The 20606-nt window shown below is 40.6% G+C and overlaps 1 protein-coding gene across 1 annotated transcript; it reads right to left on the bottom strand.

Moving 5' to 3' along the window:
* Positions 1-1142: 1142 nt before the first annotated feature.
* LOC105388339 (ATP-binding cassette sub-family C member 4) lies at positions 1143-19891 on the bottom strand. Its single transcript, XM_038108024.2, has 24 exons — positions 19413-19891; positions 15902-16147; positions 15455-15662; positions 15032-15257; positions 14614-14770; positions 14242-14491; positions 13818-14078; positions 13297-13464; positions 10960-11097; positions 10000-10167; positions 7300-7440; positions 7047-7131; positions 6717-6849; positions 6106-6402; positions 5644-5833; positions 5231-5367; positions 4712-4852; positions 4282-4385; positions 3899-4188; positions 3649-3771; positions 3135-3257; positions 2810-2970; positions 2470-2575; positions 1143-2282 (listed from the first exon to the last, which is right to left on the bottom strand). Exons 1-24 carry the CDS (start codon positions 19484-19486, stop codon positions 2106-2108), a joined length of 4104 nt encoding a protein of 1367 aa, XP_037963952.2. The 5' UTR covers positions 19487-19891; the 3' UTR covers positions 1143-2105.
* Between the last annotated feature and the right edge of the window lie 715 nt (positions 19892-20606).

The raw sequence follows: 20606 nt of genomic DNA, 5'->3' as shown, positions 1-20606 counted from the left end.
GCATGTCTTTGTGAGCGTCCATGTTTCGGCACCACAAGTGAGGGTAGGCAGCACACACTGGTTGAAAACCTTGGTCTTTCGGCACTGTGGCAGGTTTGATTTAAAAACCTCTCCTAGGTTACCAAAGGCAGCCCACCCTAGCTGAATTTGTCTAGCGATCTCCTTTGTCTGCGAGTCTTTGTCAAAAGCTAAACAGTGTCCAAAATATATGTATTTGTTCACAACTTCTACTGAGCTGTTGCCTACTGTTATGTTAGGTACGGCTGTAGGACAACTGGTCATGATCTTGGTCTTGGACATGTTCATCTTCAGACCGACGCGCAGAGACGCTACATGCAATTCTTCAAGCATCTCTTGGAGATCAGCAACGTTCTCAGCTAGGACAATAAGGTCGTCGGCAAAACGCAAGTTAAGTTTAAAATTCAGAAACTGAGAATTAATTAAGTAATTTGAAATTTTATTTCGAAAAGGTGCAAAAGTATAGCTAACTACATGGTTATTGTTTTTGTAAGTAGTTATATGCCATGACGGTACCTCGACGACGCGACGCGACGGTACATTCGTCACAGATTAAAATCATCTTATAAAAAAACAGCTATAGGTAACTAGCTAACTAGGTACTTGCATGATGCCAAATATAAATACTTATATTTAAATATTGCAAATTCTTTTACCAAATGCGACGAATTGACTAATTGAAAATGTCGTACTTTACTAAGCACCTGCATCCAGCATACACGGAGCATGACCCTGAGCCGTTTTTGGCATTGAAGATATTATTAATAGGTCTGTCAATATATTTTATTTATTTTAGCCAATGCAGTTGACTAGTACCTAATAATAGTACTTAATTGGTATTTTTACAAAGATAATAAAAGAAGCGTCTGTAGTCAGGCTAGCTTCAGTGATCGTAACTAATCTGATCATTGAAGTAGAGCAACACGTGGCACGGTCACTCATTGGATGGGTGACCGAATTCTAATAGTTGTTTTCTGGGCGCTTCTGTGCTTCGGACGGCATGTTAAGCAGAGGCCTTCGGAAACATCTGACAGTCAGGTTGACCACTTACCCGACAACTCCCCCAGCACAAGCTTGCTTGTGTATGGCTGGCTCCATATTACTTATAAGAATAATAGACGATATGCATTATAAAAATATTTTAACTTTATTCGTATACTTTGTGCTTAATTATTTAGTTATAGAAGGACTTATATTGGCAATATTCCTAATGCTTACATAAATAACAGTTTTACAAAAAAATACTCTGATAAAGTTATAAAACCAATCAAATAAATATATCGTTCATATCTACCCATAAAATATATATTTCAGAGAGGTAAGTACTTTATCATACTGGGCACTAGAGGCATGAATCTTAATATTTACCTAATTGCTAAAAGAGATTTATAAATAACAAATGCAATAAAGGGATTTTACCTGGGAAAGTACCTTACTTTTATCTATTCAATTATCATTAGTCAATTACTGGTTCAGGGACACACGGCCAACTAGGGCGGTGCTGACGTAAATTGACAGCATTTCATTCGTTGACCATCGAATAGTGGAAAACTATAATTTGTAAAGCAAACACTCATGTGTTAAGTGTTTTATAACATATAATACAAATAATACAATGTAGAAATATTGGCCCCATATCTATTAGTCTTAGTCTGGTTGTTGATCATTCATTAAATTCACAATCAATCAGACTATAAAATTATACAGATTGGGGCTGACTAATTCCTTCGGTGCAAGTCATCTATAAATTAAAAAGCCCCTTTCGTTTTTCACCAGTAGAAGGCTTCGAATGATTAATAAACAATTTTAAAAAGTATTAACTGTACAAGTTACATTTACATAAATACTCATAGTATCTATAGGCAATTTTATCGCCGCTGTATAATCTTAATACCTCATCAAGGTATAAAAAAGTGTTAAAATTTCAATTCGGTACCTTCAGAATCTACCAATAAGTCACTAAATCAAATATACGGGGTATTGCAAAAAGGGTTTTTGCAACACCCTGTATAAGTATCTACCATACTCTCAACACCCTGTTACTCACTACACATGCATATAATATTTACAATAGTTACACGTAAGTACTAGTTTTGTTCGTCGGCGTAGCGGATGTGTTGCGTGTGCGCGCGCGCGGCCACCTCGCGCAGGCTCTGCTCGGCCGCGGCGCTCAGCTGCTTCACCATGTCGCTGAACGAGCCCTCCGCGTTCTGCAGCAGCTCGTGCGGGTGCCCGCTCTCGATGATCTGACCCGCGTCCATCACCTGACGAAATAAATGCCATGTTAAACGATATAGCTAACCACGATCCATAAACACAAAACAGCAGATAGCACACTTAAAGGTTTGTAACTTTGCCAAATATGATGTAAGTACCTATGTAGATTGTTACACCATTTGCAGGTAGCACAGCAGAAGCTACCTCTAAGTAACATGGGTTCGGTAAACTCACGATAACTCTGTCGGCATCAGCGACGGTGTGCAGCCGGTGAGCGACGGTGAGGACGGTGCAGTCCGCGAAGCAGGTCCGTATCGTCTTCTGGATCAACGCGTCAGTGCTGGAATAAAATATAGTCATATAATACAAACTTACTGTAAGTATTCAAAAATCACCTTGACGCTAGTTCACATGCACGCAAATATTATTTTGAGTAATATTATCGATCGCTCTCCATACTTACACTTGGTATTATTACTGAATTATACAATTATCACTAGGTGGCATTATATTTATGTGTGTGCCTAAATTGACTCTCAAACATGACTGTGTTGTATGTAATTATAAATCTTACTTAGGGTCGACATTGGCGGTAGCTTCATCCAGTACCAGCAGCTTGTTCCGTGCGAGCGCGGCGCGCGCCAGGCAGAGCAACTGCCGCTGCCCGCAGCTGAAGTTAGTGCCACCGGACTGCACCGGCGCCGACAGCGAGGAGACCAGGTTCTTGAGCTCCACCTAGCGGGATTTTAAGATGATTTTTAATGTACTGTTCTTACTGTAAATAGAACAGTTGTGATTTTTTTATTTTATACATAGAGCAGAAATTTTACCCTTAAATACCTACCAAAGTATTCAAGCGATACATGATTTCCGTGAAGTAGAAAAAAAAAATTAGTTACCTGCTCAAGTGCTTTCCAAATATCAGCGTCGGTGTATTTCTCAAATGGATCCAAGTTGTAGCGGAGGCTGGCGGAAAATAGCACCGGCTCTTGCGGAATGATCGAGATCTTAGAGCGAAGGTCCTGAAATAACAAATTATATTTTATATTTGGCTTTGAGGATGAAATCATTAAATATTCCCACTTGCTATTGCACTTCGTAAAGCTATGGTGCTGCCATCTTTCTCAGACAACCTAGCAAGTGAGAATATTTCATTAGATCTCTTAACTATGCGATGATTGATTGGTTTATTTGCTAAATTTATAATTACACACAACACTATATCAAAGATTAGAACAGTTACGCTTTTGATGTCTTAGGCCGCACGCTACATTGAGCTAGAAGTTGTTCCAAAATCATCCGTTCTGCCGCGTGAGGCTCTACAAAGGATCTGCGCTCAACGCAGCAGACACCTATACGATTGATAAGTTCATATGCAAAATATATAATGACACATATCACACACACACCAACCTTGAGTGCAATTTTGCCCGTGTCGACGTCGTCAATGAGCACCTGTCCCTCCAGCGGCGCCAGACGGAACAGAGCCGAGATCAGCGACGATTTGCCAGCGCCCGTGCGACCAACAACACCCACCTAGGAACCCATCATAGATTTGATTATTGTAACTAACACATAATTTTGAAACATTAAATCTACATTTATTTTGTCAATATGTCAAGTGAATGAAATTGTATCATAGAGTCAAGTGACCCTTGCTCACCTTCCATCCACTCTCAATAACAATATTCAAGTTCTTCAACACCGGATCGAACTCCTCATCGTATCTCAGGTATAGGTCCTTGAATATGAGCTTAGCCTTCTTGGGCCAGGCGGGCGGCGCCGGCGGACCCTCGATCTGCTCTTGCGGCAGTTTAGTGAACTGCACTATTCTCTCCACACTTGTCATCTGAGATATCACTTCAGTCACTTGTTTGATGCCGTATTGCACTGACGTCACTAATATTAAGGCTTGACTGACAGCTAACCCCACGTTGCCGGACTTGGTTGATGCTGAAATTGATGGAAAAAGTTTTAATTTTTTTAATTTTTTGTCATTAATGGCATAGATAAACTTTAAGGATAGTTATAAATGGAAACACTCACCGTCATCTAGGAAGAGGAACGTGTAAGCCACAACAAGCACGTAAGCGCCAGATATCAGACACAACCAGATAATGAAGGCGGCATTCGTCACCAGAGAAAGATACCTGCAATGGGAAGAAAGAAAGAAGAGAAGATGTATAAACCAGGAAAACGACAGTAGATTTACAAAAGAAATGAATTCAAAACATATAAAATGCCTATATTTATAAAAAAATATCAATCAAAAGACTGCTGAAGATACAGGTGGCGCCATCTACAAATCTATTGACAAAACTGTCTGCACGAGCATCAAGAGGAGTATTTAAAGACCATAGACTTAGTATGTACTGGGTATATACAAAGTCTATGTTAAAGACAGATAGTATATACAGCGACATTGTACATAAATACATGTTATTTAGGTAGCTAGTTTGAAATAATTATAACATACCATGCGGCAGTGTGCACGTCTTGCTTCTCGTCGAACTGACGGCGCAGCATGGCCTCGGCGCCGCACGCGCGCACCGTGCCCAGCCCCGCCATGCTGGCCGACACGTGCGAGAACACTGGGCTGCGGGTCACACCCTCCACCCTGCAGAACACAGAGGGACCATCAGCATAAATGGGTCAAAGTGCCGTTTCTAAGTAGTTACAGATATACACGTCTAGCACGCCCTTGTGTACGGATAGCGCGAACATTTTAAGGCGCTTTAATCGCGATCTAATACTACTTAGCGTGACGTTGACCAACAACTGAACTGGGCTAGCGTTTGTCACGAGGATCAACCGGTGCACGGTGCACAAAAGGAGCCTTCTCGAATGACGTAAGTATCAACTTTGCCCGCTACTTATACTAATATGTCTGGCGAACCGTGGTAACCGTGGTAACCAGTCAGCGACTGTCAGTTACGCGATCTCAAACCGCAACCATCCCTCAATTTCAATGGTCAACAAATCAAATTCATGTTACCTTTTGATCCCCTGCACGGTGTTGAGATACAGGATGCTCCACAGGTACATGAGCGCGCCGCACGCCGCCGTCGTCAGCAGCATGTAGGGGTTCACCATCGCCACCATCACCAGGATACCCATCATCATCATGAACACCTGCCGAGGAGTTGGAGATTAGCACCTAAAGCGAACCAATGTTACAAGAAATCTCACCGATAAGTAAAGGAGTAGGAAGAAGTGACAGACGTCTGCCATTTTCTAAATGTTTCTTTATATTAGGGCGTTATAATAGTTATGCTGCTATATTTATACTTAAGTAAGTATTAGTGTCTCGGCTATGGTTGGATAAGAAACCAAGGACTATTGCAGAGCTCTTTAAAAGAGCTCAGCAGCGGACCTTTATCGACCGTTCATAATTCGTTTATCTCTCACCTGAACACTCTCCATATACATCTTGGGCAGAACCTCGTCTATAATCCCCATGTCCTTGGAGAACCTATTCAGGATCCGTCCCGAGGGGTTGGTGTCGAAGAAGCGCATGGTGGCGTGCAGGATGTTGCGGAACATGTCGTTGTGCAGCGAGATGGAGCTGCGCGTGCACACCCACAGGAAGTGGATCGCTCTAAGGAGACACAATAGGGAATTTTATGAAAAAAATATCACGAATAAAGCAAATTTCTGTAAGCAGATTCTCCTTCTACAACAGCTTACAGATTGACTATAAAAAATACAGAAAGAACTAGCTAGAATATTCAATTTTAAATTGAAACATTCTCTCGCTGATACTTCTTTTTACCTTCTGGTGATGCTTCTATTTCCACTGTTAGAATGTGTCATGATGCTATGTAGGTATATGAGCAGTAGCATAAACGAAATATTATATCAAAAGCTTACCTTCCAGAAGTTAGCACGATGCTGGCTAAAATAAGCGCACCCCAAATGTAAATGTAGAAAGTGGTGTCAACATAATCATCGTCTCCCGTTTTCGTCATATTCGTCATCACTAAGGCCGTTTTCACCATGGTCCCAATCACAGTCATATTCGGTTCAGCGAAACTAGAGTTAGCATCTATGGATAAAGTTGTCTCTGCTAGATCAGTTGTAGTTTCGAGGGTTGTATTATTCACAAAAGGATCTTCGCTCAGCAGTTTTGGTTCGTGTAGGTGTACATTTGATTCGACACTGTTCATCCTGTAAATGAAAGGGTTTTCTTTAGTTTTCCATTTTAAGAATAATATTTATGGTGTACCAGAAACACTTCTTGGTCAAATAAGATGCAAACGTAAACATCCCTATTTTCATTTGGGCTAGGCTAGGACCGACCATACTCTCCAAAATGTATATTCATGATCATCAGCCAATAATGATCCACTGCTAGACATAGGCCTCTCCCAAGGAGCGCCACAACACTCGGTCCTCGGCCTTCAAAAATGTATATTGAAGTACGCCATGTACACCGAGCTGGACACGTTGTATATAATGTACAACAGAATGAGTATAGTAACCAGTAAGTGAGCCACAGGTCGCTGGCGGAGGTGACGAGCTGCATGGCGACGGCCAGCACCAGCGTCAGCAGCAGCGTGCCCCAGCCGCCGCCCGCCTTCAAGTACGCCATGTACACCGAGCTGGACACGTTGTCTGTAGAAAATATAAGTACATTACAAATTTTAAAAAACATAAGTTCCAAGGGTCCGAGAACTTTTGGCTGACATTACTATTGACTGACATAGCTATTAACTATGCTATTTATTACAGCATTGGGCGATGGATAAGAGTAAATAACTGGCAATGATGTATTATGAATAAGACGGTAGGAAGTAATGTTTTAAACATACTTTGTTCAATAAGTTCGTCGGTTTCCTGTTGGTCATTGTCCTCATTGGCTTTTGTGTCGGCTATAGTGCTCGCGCTGGCATGAGACTGAAAGAAAACAACAATCGATTATTAAGATTAAGTAGGAACCTTAGGGACAACCATATGTTATGGATGTTAGAAACCACAATCGCGATCATATTCTTGAGATTTAGACTACTTATCTCTAGACCACCGAAACATTAGCCTATGACCGAAACCTTTTATCCCACATACCTGCACAGAGATGGTGCGCCGCCTCACGCGGCCGGTGACCGGGGTCAGCGGTTCCTCGGTCGTGTCCTCTTCCACCAGGAACTCGGCGAACAGCGGCGACGACGACACCTGCTCGAAGGAACCCTGCGTCTCGATCTCTCCCTGCGGGGGAAGTTATGTGCTGGTTAAAATGGTGGAAATGCTAGGCGTCAAACTACGGCTTTACGGGATAAACGTTGGACAGAAGTCACTAGATTTTTTCATACCTTCTGTTCTGATATAGTTAGTAAAATTATTGATTCGGGACAGATACATGGCAGAGGTCAAAACAAAACCTAAGTAGGTAGGTACTTAATGTAATACCTATAAGTGGAATTTATTTCATAACAGGAATTGATAAGAAGTGCTTCACTTATTAGTCTTATTATTACATATTATACCTACATTTAATTTTATTTGAGTAAAAAATACATTATACCATATTTGCTAACCATTCCGTATTACGGCTTATGTATCATAAAATGAAGTTTTGGCATATTTACTACTGTTATTTAGATATTTACACTAAACGTTCCTTATCTGAACCACAACTAAAGATCATTATAAACAGTGACAAGTTCAAATTACAAACATTGTATAAAATGAAGTAGGTAGGTACTTGTAGGTAGCTATTATGTTCGGGGTTTTTTAATCTTCTGTTTACACGCGAAATATTTGCTACTAGTATATTTTGCTTTCTCACCATTAACTTACTATAAAGTGCATGTTTTATCGCCCATGGCAGTTGAAATGTATAAGCAGCTATTAATAGTAAGTAGTAAGTATTAAGGTAGAGAATGCTACTAGCATTAAGTTCGCCTTTGTACAATGTTTTTATGTGCAATAAAGAATTTATAATAATAATAATATTTTGGTTAGCTAGATGAGGGAGTATATACTTCCCAGAAATATCATAATGAACGTTGAGTCGCAAATACGAGTAGCCCATAAGAAAGTGATGTAGAGTAGTGATGTAACGAATATTCGCATTCGCATTCGCATTCGCGAATATTCGCACATTTTTGGATATTCGCATTCGCATTCGCAAAATTTTGTGCGAATGTTTTGCGAATATCAGTACTTATTAGAAAAAAGGATTTGAAAATAATGGTAGATTAACAAAATCAAATTCCATTCGTCTATAACCTTTTATTACAAGTTACCCTCTTAATCTCATTACCTTTATCATTTGGTATTTATTTAATTATTTTTTTGGGCAATGAAACTTTAGAAATAGTTAATACAAGGTGGGCCAAAATTAATCACCATATTGGAAGTTGCTCTCATTTGTACAGATGGACGCCAATTTCAAATTTGTTTTGATATTGGTGGACTAGACAAATACAGAATACAAATTTATTCAGAGGCCGTGGAGTGATATACTCCCCAAGATCGCGGAATAATTGTGTATACTTATTCAGTTTTCGGGACGCCTTTTTTTCTTTTTATGTGTCTTTTGCCGTCTCAACGGCGGTTGAGACGGTTTTGAGGGGTTTTTTGAAGACCCGTGTTTATGTGAATAAGCCCGTGTCTCTAGAAGCCCTTAAGGCGAGTGCGAGAATCTCTCGGCCGAAGTTCTCGCTGGAGTGATGAAAAATGCCATAAAAGGGGCCCGTATGGCAATCAATTGTGACGGCGCCCATTTTGCCGATATCATCTTCTAGACTTTATCAATAAAATTGTAAAGGTTCAAATAAACATAATCAAAAAACAGAATGCAAGTTTTTCATTAAAAAAAATGAGAGCCAAACAACATCGGATGACTTCTATTGGTCCACCTCGTAGCTTCATAAGACCTAAACATACACTCACGTGCAAAGAAATAGTTCCACTTAAAAATACAGACACCAAATAGCCCCTACTTTTTTAAACATTTAATAGAAAATTTTAATAAAATATTGACGTTTTTAGTTGGTAATATTCTGATTCGTCGTTAAATTTTTAACTTAAAAATTGCAGAAGTCGTCATTAAGTTTTTTTTTTGCGCTTAGGAGTAATTTGGTGTTTTTCTTAATGGATCATTTTCATTGCCCGTGAGTGTAAATAAACAAACAAAAAGCGTATTTTCACAGTATAGTGTCAGAGCAAGATAGCCATACATTTAAATACGTTTAAATGTTTCGTGTAAAACGTCCTCAGAAACTGCACACAGTCGCAATGTGTCGTAAGTGTCACGGAGCTAAATAAAGTTTTAAAAAAAATTGCGTCTAGTATTGTTTAGTCTGATTCGGAATGCGCCTAGACCGGAACGTACCTCGTTCAGTACGAGACTACCACCAAACCATACAAATAACGCCAAATTTGAACACAAACTGAATATTCGCATTCGCATTCGCATTCGCGAATGTCGATTTCAGATATTCGCATTCGCATTCGCATTCGCGAATGTCCAAAAACACACATTCGTTACATCACTAATGTAGAGTGATTTTAAACCCATATAAAACCATTAAACCCAAGTATACTAAGCAGCCGGTCGCAGCGGCCAAATAGAAACATTAAAGGAAGATACTACTTATTTAACATATTCATCAAATCACGCGAGATCAACGTTACCTACCCCATCGGCCAGCACGTGAAGGTGGTATACTTAGATATTTACACTAGCCGCGGCCGTCAGCCGTGTCATGGTTTCCACTGACGATAGTGAGCCCACATTAATATAGAACTGTTAGTACTTACATTCCTCAAGACGACGATGTTGTCGGCGGCGCGGAGATGGTGCAGCTGGTGCGTGACGAGGATGACGGTGCTGTTCCGCAGCAGCCCCTGGATGCACTCCGTCACCATGTGCTTGCCCACGTGAGTGTCCACCGCTGACAGCGGGTCGTCTAGGAGGTAGATATCCGCCTGCAATACAACAACATCAATTATGTTTCATGCCTCCCGCCCCGCAAATTCAACAGTTAATTATATCATAGAACAACCCTTGGCGCTTCTGTAGGTTTAATAAAAAAATATAGGTAGGTAGGTACTCAAATAAAATTATAATATGAGATCACGGATTTAGATCTGCACACATATATCGTAGAGGGGATTGTCGGACTATCGGTGTCTTTGAATCGGTTTGAAGACGATTCGTGGATCAAATGTAGGTAGTAGTAGTAGGTCTAGGTACCCATCAAGGCTACATAGGTGTGTCTATGCCTCCTTTTTTGTCTCGTAATCATTATGACCAGTCAGTCATGCTGAACGTAACAAAGTACATATTACTACTTTGTTACATCATAATAACTTCAAATTATCTCTCAAAAAATTGCTCATCACAATATTGCAAGTCATGTTTGCTATACATATTTTAGAGTTTAGACGCAGATTATTTTACGCAGAATCCTTACTAGGAATTTTGGTATTTGTACGGTAACGTCTGCAACATGCTTTAGTTCGGATTGTAGGGAAAAAATGGTAATCCAAATAAAATACATGTAAAATAATCTTTAGTATATACTGTTTTTCTAATGTAAGTATTGTAAAAAAAAATCTGTATAGGTACTTAATAGGAATGGGCATCTATGTATATTATAGAAAATTCTGTAGAAATGGAAATCTTTTGACACGAAACTCTGTAGAGTTACGAATCTGTTAATACAAAGTACTTAAATACCGTCGTTACATATTATATCACAGAAGGATATATCTCACCTCTCTATAGCAGGCCCTTGCGAGTCCGATGCGCGCGCGCTGCCCGCCGCTGAGGCTGACCCCGCGCTCGCCCACCAGCGTGGCGTCTCCCGCCGGCCACAGCTCCAGGTCCCGCGTCAGAGCACACGCGGCAACCACCTGGGAAGTTGCAGCTGTTTAGCAAGAGCTCTGATAAATATCTGGTGTGGAGACTACTATTCTGTCATGCAATTTAATAGGAGCTGCGGTGCACCAAAATTGCTGCCTGAGATGACTGGCTAATACCATGGTGACAAACCCTAGAAAATATCTAATGTTTGTCATTGTCACGCTAGTAAAAATTAAATATGCTAATCAGTAAAGTAGATTGAGGGTAAATCTAGAGCATTGGTACTCAACCTTTTTTATATAAGGGCCACAAACACGTTCAAGTCATGCTGTCGCGGGCCGCAAGCAATTTTTTTTGAACTATTATAAAGCGATGTATACTAATATAAAAAAACACATGCATATACTATTAGACCAATAAAACAAAAAAATATTGCTATTCATCCAAATTTATATATCTATCACCTTCGATGTATGCTCCTTCAGGAACGATACACATACGCCAATGAATTATCCAATCATCACAACATTTTTAAACGCTTTTTGCAGAGTTGTGTTTAGTACTCGCGGCGAATTTTCCTTTTTGTTTTCTATCGATTGTTATTTAAGTCATGTTGACTGTTTTCTTTGACTATTGTGGTGTTGTGCACTCGGAATTCTTGCCAGAAAGTCAAACGGTAGGAAAATAGTATTATTTGCGGGTTATGTAAAATTTAATACAGCAAATTCGACGAAGAAGACCAGATTTGTGGGAAAAAACCAAGAAAGATTTTGCACCACGATATCGCACCTTTCGCACAATTGTGAATGAATTTTTCAACAAATACCATCGAGCATCCACCATATTAACCAGATATGGCTGCAGCTCACGGCTATAGCTTCTTTTTTTTCCTAAACACAAAATACCACTTCGAGGCACTGTTTTCAATCGATAGAAGACAATAACGAAAAATCGCCGCGAGTAATAAACACAACTCTAAAAACAGCGTTTAAAAAAATGTTGTGATGATTGGATAATTCGTTGGCATATGGGTATCGTTTCTTAAGGAGCAAACTTTGAAGGTGATTAAATAAATTTGGATGAATAACAATATTTTTTTGTTTTTTATATGGATATAATCCCGATACTTTTTACATAGAATGTTATTATCTATTATCTCTCATGGCACGCGGGCCACTGATAAAGGCCCGGCGGGCCACATGCGGCCCGCGGGCCGCAGTTTGAGTATAGCTGATCTAGAGCTTTTATTCTGGATGGTGACAAATGTATAAATATCATTCGCACAGCAGTCGTTGAAGCCGCTTTCACTACTAATGAGCCCATCAGACGTAATATTAAACGGTGTACCATAATAAACAATGAAATATGGAAAATCATAGCCAGGACAATTAAGTTATCTAGTACCTATCATTTATCTGGAACATAAGGAAATAATGATGTTATCAGGCTTTTCTATCAGTAAGCTAAAATGTTGTATATAGCCTCTTAAATCTTTACGCATGTTTTTCCACGTTTATTGCGCCATTGAACGAAATAGCTTATCTATCTGATAGGTAGCATGATAATTATCTGAATGTCCGTACACACCAGGATCAATAGTGTGTTTATCCAGAGATAACAAGCATGCAGATATTGATCGACTATTTATCTCCCTATCAACCAATCTGTGTTGACCCTAATTTATTTTTAGATAGTGATCAATTTGCTTATTACGCTAGAAACAGTTATCATTACGGATTGCGATTGTACGTATCATCATGATGACTATACATAATGGATAGGTATTATTTTTGTCTTATCATCTCCGCGCGTTTTGGAGGACATCGTTATTAAGCATTAACAGCTTCCTATAATGCATACTTATGCCGTACAAACAGAGATATGTGACGTATGTAGATTGTCTTGTTTAAACATACATAAGTACAAATTATATGGAGTTTTTTTGTATTTATATATGTTTTTTTAACATTATTTTGCTTAGACTTTCCGTATTTCCCCGTCCCTCTAGGTATCTGGCAACAAATGGTCAAACACTTTCAGAGGGGTAGATTAGGGATCAGTCGGGATGCGCCGAATACAGGGTGGAATTTTACGACGAGAGATTATCTATCTGCCTGATGGCATAGCATCCGATCTCGGACATAGGATAATAAAAAAAAGTGTGTTATTACAGAAGTGGGACATTTTATCACTGCAACTGTTTTTATCCTTTTTTTTAATTCAAAACACTAGCGTCTAACTCCACTGACCTTCTTGTAGCGCACTCGGTCGTAGGGCAGTCCGAAGAGGATGTTCTGCCGCACGGTGGCCACGAAGAGCCAGGGCTCCTGGCTCGCGTACGCCACGCGCGCGCCGCCCAGCGACAGCGTGCCGCGCGACACCGGCAGCTCGCCCAGGATCACTTGCAGCAGCGACGACTGGAACAAACCAATATGTTAAATATTTGGCTGCGGCAATGACAGGGTTTAAATTCGGCTATATGCGAAAGCTTTGCTACAACACATTAGGCTTGGTAACATGCTTCATCTAATCCAAATCACTGCCTAAGAAAGTAGCGCTTGGTGGCGCCCTTTACAGGAATTTAACGCTGATCAATCGCTTTCACCTACAACCAATGCTCGTGACATGGTATATATTGTCCTTGTCATGTCATGGTAGTGATAGTCCTATTATAGCTAGCAGTACTGGCAAAAGGACCGATATAGGATTTGCAATAGCCAAAATTATCTATTGATCATCTTCAGAGTCAACAGTGGAATCAGTAGCTTACCTTCCCAGCTCCAACGTGTCCAGCCACGCCAACGAACTGGCCTGGCTTGGCGCTGAACTTCAGGTTGATCAGAGTGTCCACTATAGGGTTCGGCTCCCAACTAGCACTCACACCGTTCAGTACTAGGCCGGTGTAATTGGATTTAATCTTCTCCATCTTTAACTTTTCTTTTTCACCGTTGACTGCAGTTAGGCCGTTAGTTTCTTTTCCGTTTGCTGTTATTGCTAGCTTAGTCGGCAGCTCTTCTAGCATTAGGAATTCCTGGAGAAGAAAGAATACTTCAAAATATGTACCAATTTCTGTTACTGAAAAGTTCAGTCGGTACATAAAATTGCGGTCGTATTAGGTATTGGATGCAAGGCAAATGTTTCTGCAAAGGAATTTTGTTAGCTTTTCATAGGCTTCTGGGCCACTTTATTCTTACCTCAAGTCGTCTGATGGTGACTTTGGTCTCAGCCAGCAGAGCGAGTGCAAGCGGGAAGAATATATTACAGGCCAGCTGCAGCAGCTGGAAGTACTGCACCAGGGAGTAGGTGATCTCGGAGCGGATCTGCCCGCCCATCAGCACGAATATGAGGATGGCAAAGAACAACATGAACCGCTCCGTCAGGATTGAGAGAGCTAGAGAGAATCCTTTTATCATCGATGTGCGTAGAATAAAGCGCACCTCTTGTCTGTGGAAAGAAATGGAAAGGGTTAAAATTTAAATTAAATAGAAATTAAAGTATGCAGTAGATTGCTATTAGCAATGAGATCCCTTACATGGTTATTAGTCTGTAAGTATATTCTATTCTACCTGCGCAGTTTCTCGACGAGTGTGGCGAAGGGTCTCTCCCAGGCGTACATCTTGATGACCTGCACTCCGTTCACCAGTTGGCTCATCACCTTCACTCGCTCGTCTGTTCGTCGCGCGATCTTTCCACGGTACGCCCCTTGTCTGTTACTGAGGTATGCTGGAATTAAAATTGGAAATTATCATCATGGAAAATCAAATCAAGCATCACATAAACCTCGCTGCAGTCTGTACTTTTAGGATTGAGTTTGTGTGTCGAGGTCACCGCATATGAGGCAGTAAGTATGATATGACATCCCAAAACATTATATAACATCCAGGCAATTCAGGTCACACAGCTACATCGTTCTTTGCATATGGCAACTAAGGCAGATAACCAGGTCTGATACAGGGAGAGAATTGCCAGTTGCCACTAACAAACCTTGAACAAATACAGTCTGGAAGCATATAACCCCGAGCGCGGCGAGCGTGGCCCACTGGATCTTCTGCCAGAGCAGGTAGCAGACCACGGGCACCACCACCGGCATCACCCACAGGTAGTGCAGGAACAGCACGATCTGGTCGAAGCGGTTCACGTCGTTCGACATCAGGTTGATCACCTGCCCCGGCTCCGTCTTGCTCAACCCCACGCTGTCCAGCTTTAATACCTGCAAGAGTGCTGGTTTTAGTGCAATGCAAATTAGCTCTGATTCGGCCAGAGTTGTGGTAATATTTTGAATAATGCCACTCGCTAAACTTCTATTTCTGTGCTGCAATTCGATAAAGAAAGAGCTCTGATCCAGAGCAAGACAAAATATTACCTAAGACAGTCAACAGAGTATGTTTACGGTAGTGAATGTCTTACCTTTCTATAGACTAAGGAGCAGCAAGCCACCCGTATGCGCATGCCCACACAACCCTGGCTCAGGTACAAGTGATGCATCATCATAGAGGTGACTATGCTCGACGCGTTTACAATGAAATTGTAAATGTGTGCCCACTTGTACGTCTCTTCGTTCTTCTCCCCAGAGAAGTAAGCTATGAATAGTCCTAATGAGAACGGCAGTAAGGGCCTGGAAAATGAATGATTTTGTGATATAATGTACATTTAACTAAGTTCAGTAAGTACATCATTGTAATAGAGGTATCTTCAAACAAAATTAAGTAGATGGTTTTTCATTTCTGTCTGTACTTTCTACTTTGATTTCGTAACAATTAAGGCCGGGCCGCAAGGTCCAGAATGAAATTCGATATTCAGATATTCGATTGGGATCTCATTATTAATTAGATCCAAGGGATATTTCAGTCTTACCGTATAAATATGAAGAGCATGGCAACGAGAACGCCGAGCATCATGTACTCCACCCAGAAGGTGCGTACAATGGCCTTGGACAGCGAGGGCTTGCCTCCCTCCCGCTTGGCAGTGTCCACCTCGCGCTGCCACGCCGCCTCCAGCCGGTCGCCCAGCACCTCCGAGTGGTCCACGTCGCGGGCCTTGGAGAGGTCGTTTATAGTGAACCCGTGCTTGTAGCCGTGGTGGAATAACTTGAAGCTCCATCTGGAATGAGGATGCGTTTGCAGGGGTAGAGATTATTTCGATAAGTACCTATAGCATCCTATAGTGATATTTTAATGCATGAATGTAACCTAAAGAGATCGTTGTTTACAACTAAATACACTCACGGGCAATGAAATAGTTCCACTCACAGAATGCCGACACCAAACGACCTAAATTTTTTCAAACATAAAATTTAAAATATATTACCGTTCCTTGTTGGTAATATCCTGACCTGATGCTCTGTTAAAATATACTTCAATATTGCAGAAGGTTGGTGTTTTTCTCAGTGGAACCTTTTCATTGCGTGAGTGTATTACCTACTACGTATCTGAGAAGAAAACAAAAGTCAAGGGACAGAATCATGTGTCTCTTATAAAATTAAAACCAAAATTGATCCTTGCTGAAAATTATGTGAATTAAAACATGAACGCTGCGTCAGATACTTATGATAATAAATCTAGCTTGAGCTACTTTCAGCATCAAGTCATACATAACTATACCTAATATTTGATTTAAATAAATACCTACTGTTGTATTTGTATTAGGTAAGTAGATATTATTATTATCTACCTTACTTAATAAGGATAACCTGAATAACCCGTTACATAAGGTAAGTAATAACAATACGAGTAATAGTTACTTGGATACGTTATCAAATTCTTATCAAAGCAGCTAGATATTAAAACTTACCAAAAAACACGATTGTAAACTGATTTGCATCTATTGTTTGTTAACAGAGATTAACATTCTGTTCCAGGAAGAAGCATAATATGATCTATTCCTATTTACGATATGATATCACAAAAGTAATGATGTAGCTAAATTTTCAAGGCTTATTGCACAATGAAGTAAGTATAGGTAAGTATTTAATTACACAATTTGCCAAACAAGATAAATTAACTACTATAAGCACATTTTTTAGTATCTACACACTATAGGCTTCATAGTAAGTCATACTTATACATAAAAGCATAGTACATAGGTGCAGTGACTCAGCACTTAGTTTTTAACTCTCATTAGCAAGACGTGTCGTTACTCGTGTGTAGTTACTTTACTTGTATATTTTTCAGATTTCAGATACCTAAGTATTTTGTAAAACATGATGAAATCCAGAGCCGGCCACCCTAAAGTAAATAGGTGATGTTCTATTACTACGAAAGATAAAGTTTCTATTGATATGTCCATTACGCGACCTTCACGAGTTCACGGAAACCCACTGCTAATACAAACAATCATAAAAATAAACATAGCAGTTGTAGGTGCGCCAAGCAGATGGGTTCCAATTTTTATCAATGACCTTCTAATTTATAATAGACACAGTCCAATTTATTGAATTGTAGCGCTAGAATTTTATGGTATTTTTACGGGCTGACACACCGGCCATAAAAATTACAGAGAGAGGAATTTTATCACATGGTCTAGGCACCTAGTTAATGCCACCTATTAGGACATAGCATAGAAGTCTAGATCTTTCTAGACTTTTCTCTTAGCCCAGTAGCCTACACCGTAAAATTTATGAGGGAGATATGCATTTCTAAACCGATAGAGCAGATCAAGATTAACCGATCTAGCGCATGGCAACCGCTAGGTGGCGACTCTTCCGCGATATTCAAATTTGCGTTTATTCGCTACTATTGGGCGTTTTTCGAATCATCGGCCCGGCATCGGCAGCGGCACCGGCAGGGCACCGGCGGCATGGCCGTGCACAGGCACCGGTGCCGAGGATTCGTTTTTCCACCGTTCCGGAGCCGATGCCGGCTCCTACCCACCCTGCGCATTCACACACGCACATTACTACAATTCATAGGACACATGCACTTTTGCCGGGTTAGCATCGAGTGGGAAGCTTGCTACCCCCGCGCCCCGGCGACGGGGAGCCGGCAACAGCGGGACCCTACGCTCGGGCCGGTGCCGGGCCGGTGAGTCGAAAAACGCCCATTCGAACGGTGTAAAAACTTGTACTCCGCATGCTGATCGTTTACATCATAACTATTATCATAATCATTATATCAGACGCTCATAAAGTTCTAGGGATATAAAGTACCTACCTAAGTACCTACTGTTGATTGATACCTACGTCACTCTGCAATCTCTGCATTAACCTTCCTACTTATTACTTGTCGTCAGTAGAAATCTAGATCACCAACTCCTTATCGCTTTAAATCGATTACATTATTAATCACTAATATTTGCCCGTAAGCCTTGGTTTCCCTCAATGGATACCTATTGTTTTTCGTGGATTTTTTGGGCATGAAGTGTCAGCCACAAAACCCCGCGCCGCTGGCATATTTCATACACGACCAACACGACGATATGAAACTATGTTTTTTGAAAACTACGTGAAATATGAAATATTATGGTGGTGGTGCGTATTGTGCTGTGGAGTTTGGCCCGTGTGCCTTAGATCCTTCTCTGGCTAATAATCTCTTAACTGAGGGCGCTTTCCCTGGGTATCCTATTGTGATGTGTAGATATAGGTACTTACATAGGATGCCCGAAAGCAATAAAGAAAGGTAGTCCCAGGATAGGACTATAATTGCTTTTTATCCCCATACGATAGGTAGCATGAATAATTTATATTTTCAGACATCAGGTGATTCTATGCCCTAACTACATGCATGGAACCGCAATTTGATGTTCTCAATCAGTGAGCGAGCCTGGGGCCTCTGGGTATGCAGAGCTGCTATACTATATAGAACTACATCCCAGAGGCAGACGAAGAAAGCTACATCTTACTTTATCGTGAAACACATCACAAAGTCTCTCAGTGGTTTACCGACAGACGTAACCTACAATTTCACCTTCATTAATTAAACAGATGCGAATAGATATACCAATGACATCCCATAATGCCACGTACTTGTCTTTAAGTAAAAAGTGTGTACAAGAGATCTGCGCAAAAATGTCGGAAGCTGCTGCAGTAGGTGGGTAGGGGCCATCGGGCGTTTGTTTGGTATGGTGTAGGTACCGGTGCTATGCTAGGAACTCATAATAATATGTAGGTATGTACCTACCAATGTATGTAAACGATCTTTCGAATGGAGACCATGAACAGGCAAGCACTGCACTTATTAATCTGTAAGTATATGTTTATTAATCTGTTCTCCAACAGCTGGACGGAGTAGGTACCTAAGCCAACTAGCGGTGGCTGGATGAGGAAGGGCGAGGACAAAGTGTTGTGGCGCTCTTTGGGAGAGTACTATGTCCTTGTCAAGCAGTAGACGATTAAAAGTACGGGCTGATGATAATATATGTAGGTACTTACAGTAAGAAGAGCTTTGAGATCACGTTGGCTTTGTCGTGAGGATTTTTTTCCTTCAATGTTATTTTTGAATCCATACTTGAGTCTTAGGCACACTTCTGTTATTGTTATGATAATGAGTCGATCAGGATAGGGTTTTCTCACATCATCCAAATAAAAATAAGACACAGTGTTGTTCAATAAATTAATAAGCACTTGATTAATTATAGTTACCGATAAAGACGAGAGACAATGTTTATTTTAATAATAGGTGGCAAAATAGGTTTGTTCTATGACTGAAAAACACTCCTACAGTGGTAAAAAACACAAATATGTTTAAATGCCGCGTGTAATTTAAGAACTCGTATTTTGGCAGGACTATTAATAAGGTAGGTACGACCCGTTTTTTTATCACAGTATTTTTTGTCGTAAAAACGGCGCGTGAGGCGGCACGCTTGCGTACGGCTGCGCTGCTGCCGGTGGACTGCCCATGTGTTCATACGAGTTTACACCTAATGTAATGAGTAGATTACCTCCTCCACTTTACTATACCCTGACTCCATGTCACACTCATCATACGTAGGTAAGTACCTCAGCAGAACAAGTCCGTCATTCAACATCGTCGAAATAGTAATGGGGCTACTGTCTAAGGAGTGCCGTATAATGGCTGATTCATTCAATACTGTGTGACGTCACGCGACTGATAAGAAGCTACACGAGTTGTCTCTCAGTTGTTTACGCACACTGCAGTCCACGACTTGCTGGGCCGTCATAAGGGCAATACAGGGACATATAGACGGTGCATGCGTTCGCTCACACACATCCTGACGTGAAACTTATGACACGCCTCTTTTTCGGTCATGGGTTAAAATCTCGCCGGTCACTCTCACTGGCCCTCGAATGTTGATGGTCAAGAACACGGAACCTGGCACAAAACATTATAATGTTCAAAATGTTATTCCTGTTACAAATAAAATAGAAATAATGGAGGACATAAAATAATAATTCAAATTCTAACAGCGTACTTTTAATCATTTATTATTCTATGGCCCTAGTCTAGTCAGTAAAGTTAATGGATGAATACCTACAAACTAATCAATTAGTTAAGTGTGTGTGTAAGGTAATATCCATGATTAAAGTTGGATGGAGTTATAAATTAGTAGTTGACAAAGTGGGATTCATATCATCGCATTCATCACCTAGTAGAACAAAGTAGTT

The sequence above is a fragment of the Plutella xylostella genome, chromosome 15, assembly GCF_932276165.1.
Source record: "Plutella xylostella chromosome 15, ilPluXylo3.1, whole genome shotgun sequence".
Taxonomy (NCBI): Eukaryota; Metazoa; Arthropoda; class Insecta; order Lepidoptera; family Plutellidae; genus Plutella; species Plutella xylostella.
This window is presented reverse-complemented; position numbering and strand designations above follow the sequence as displayed.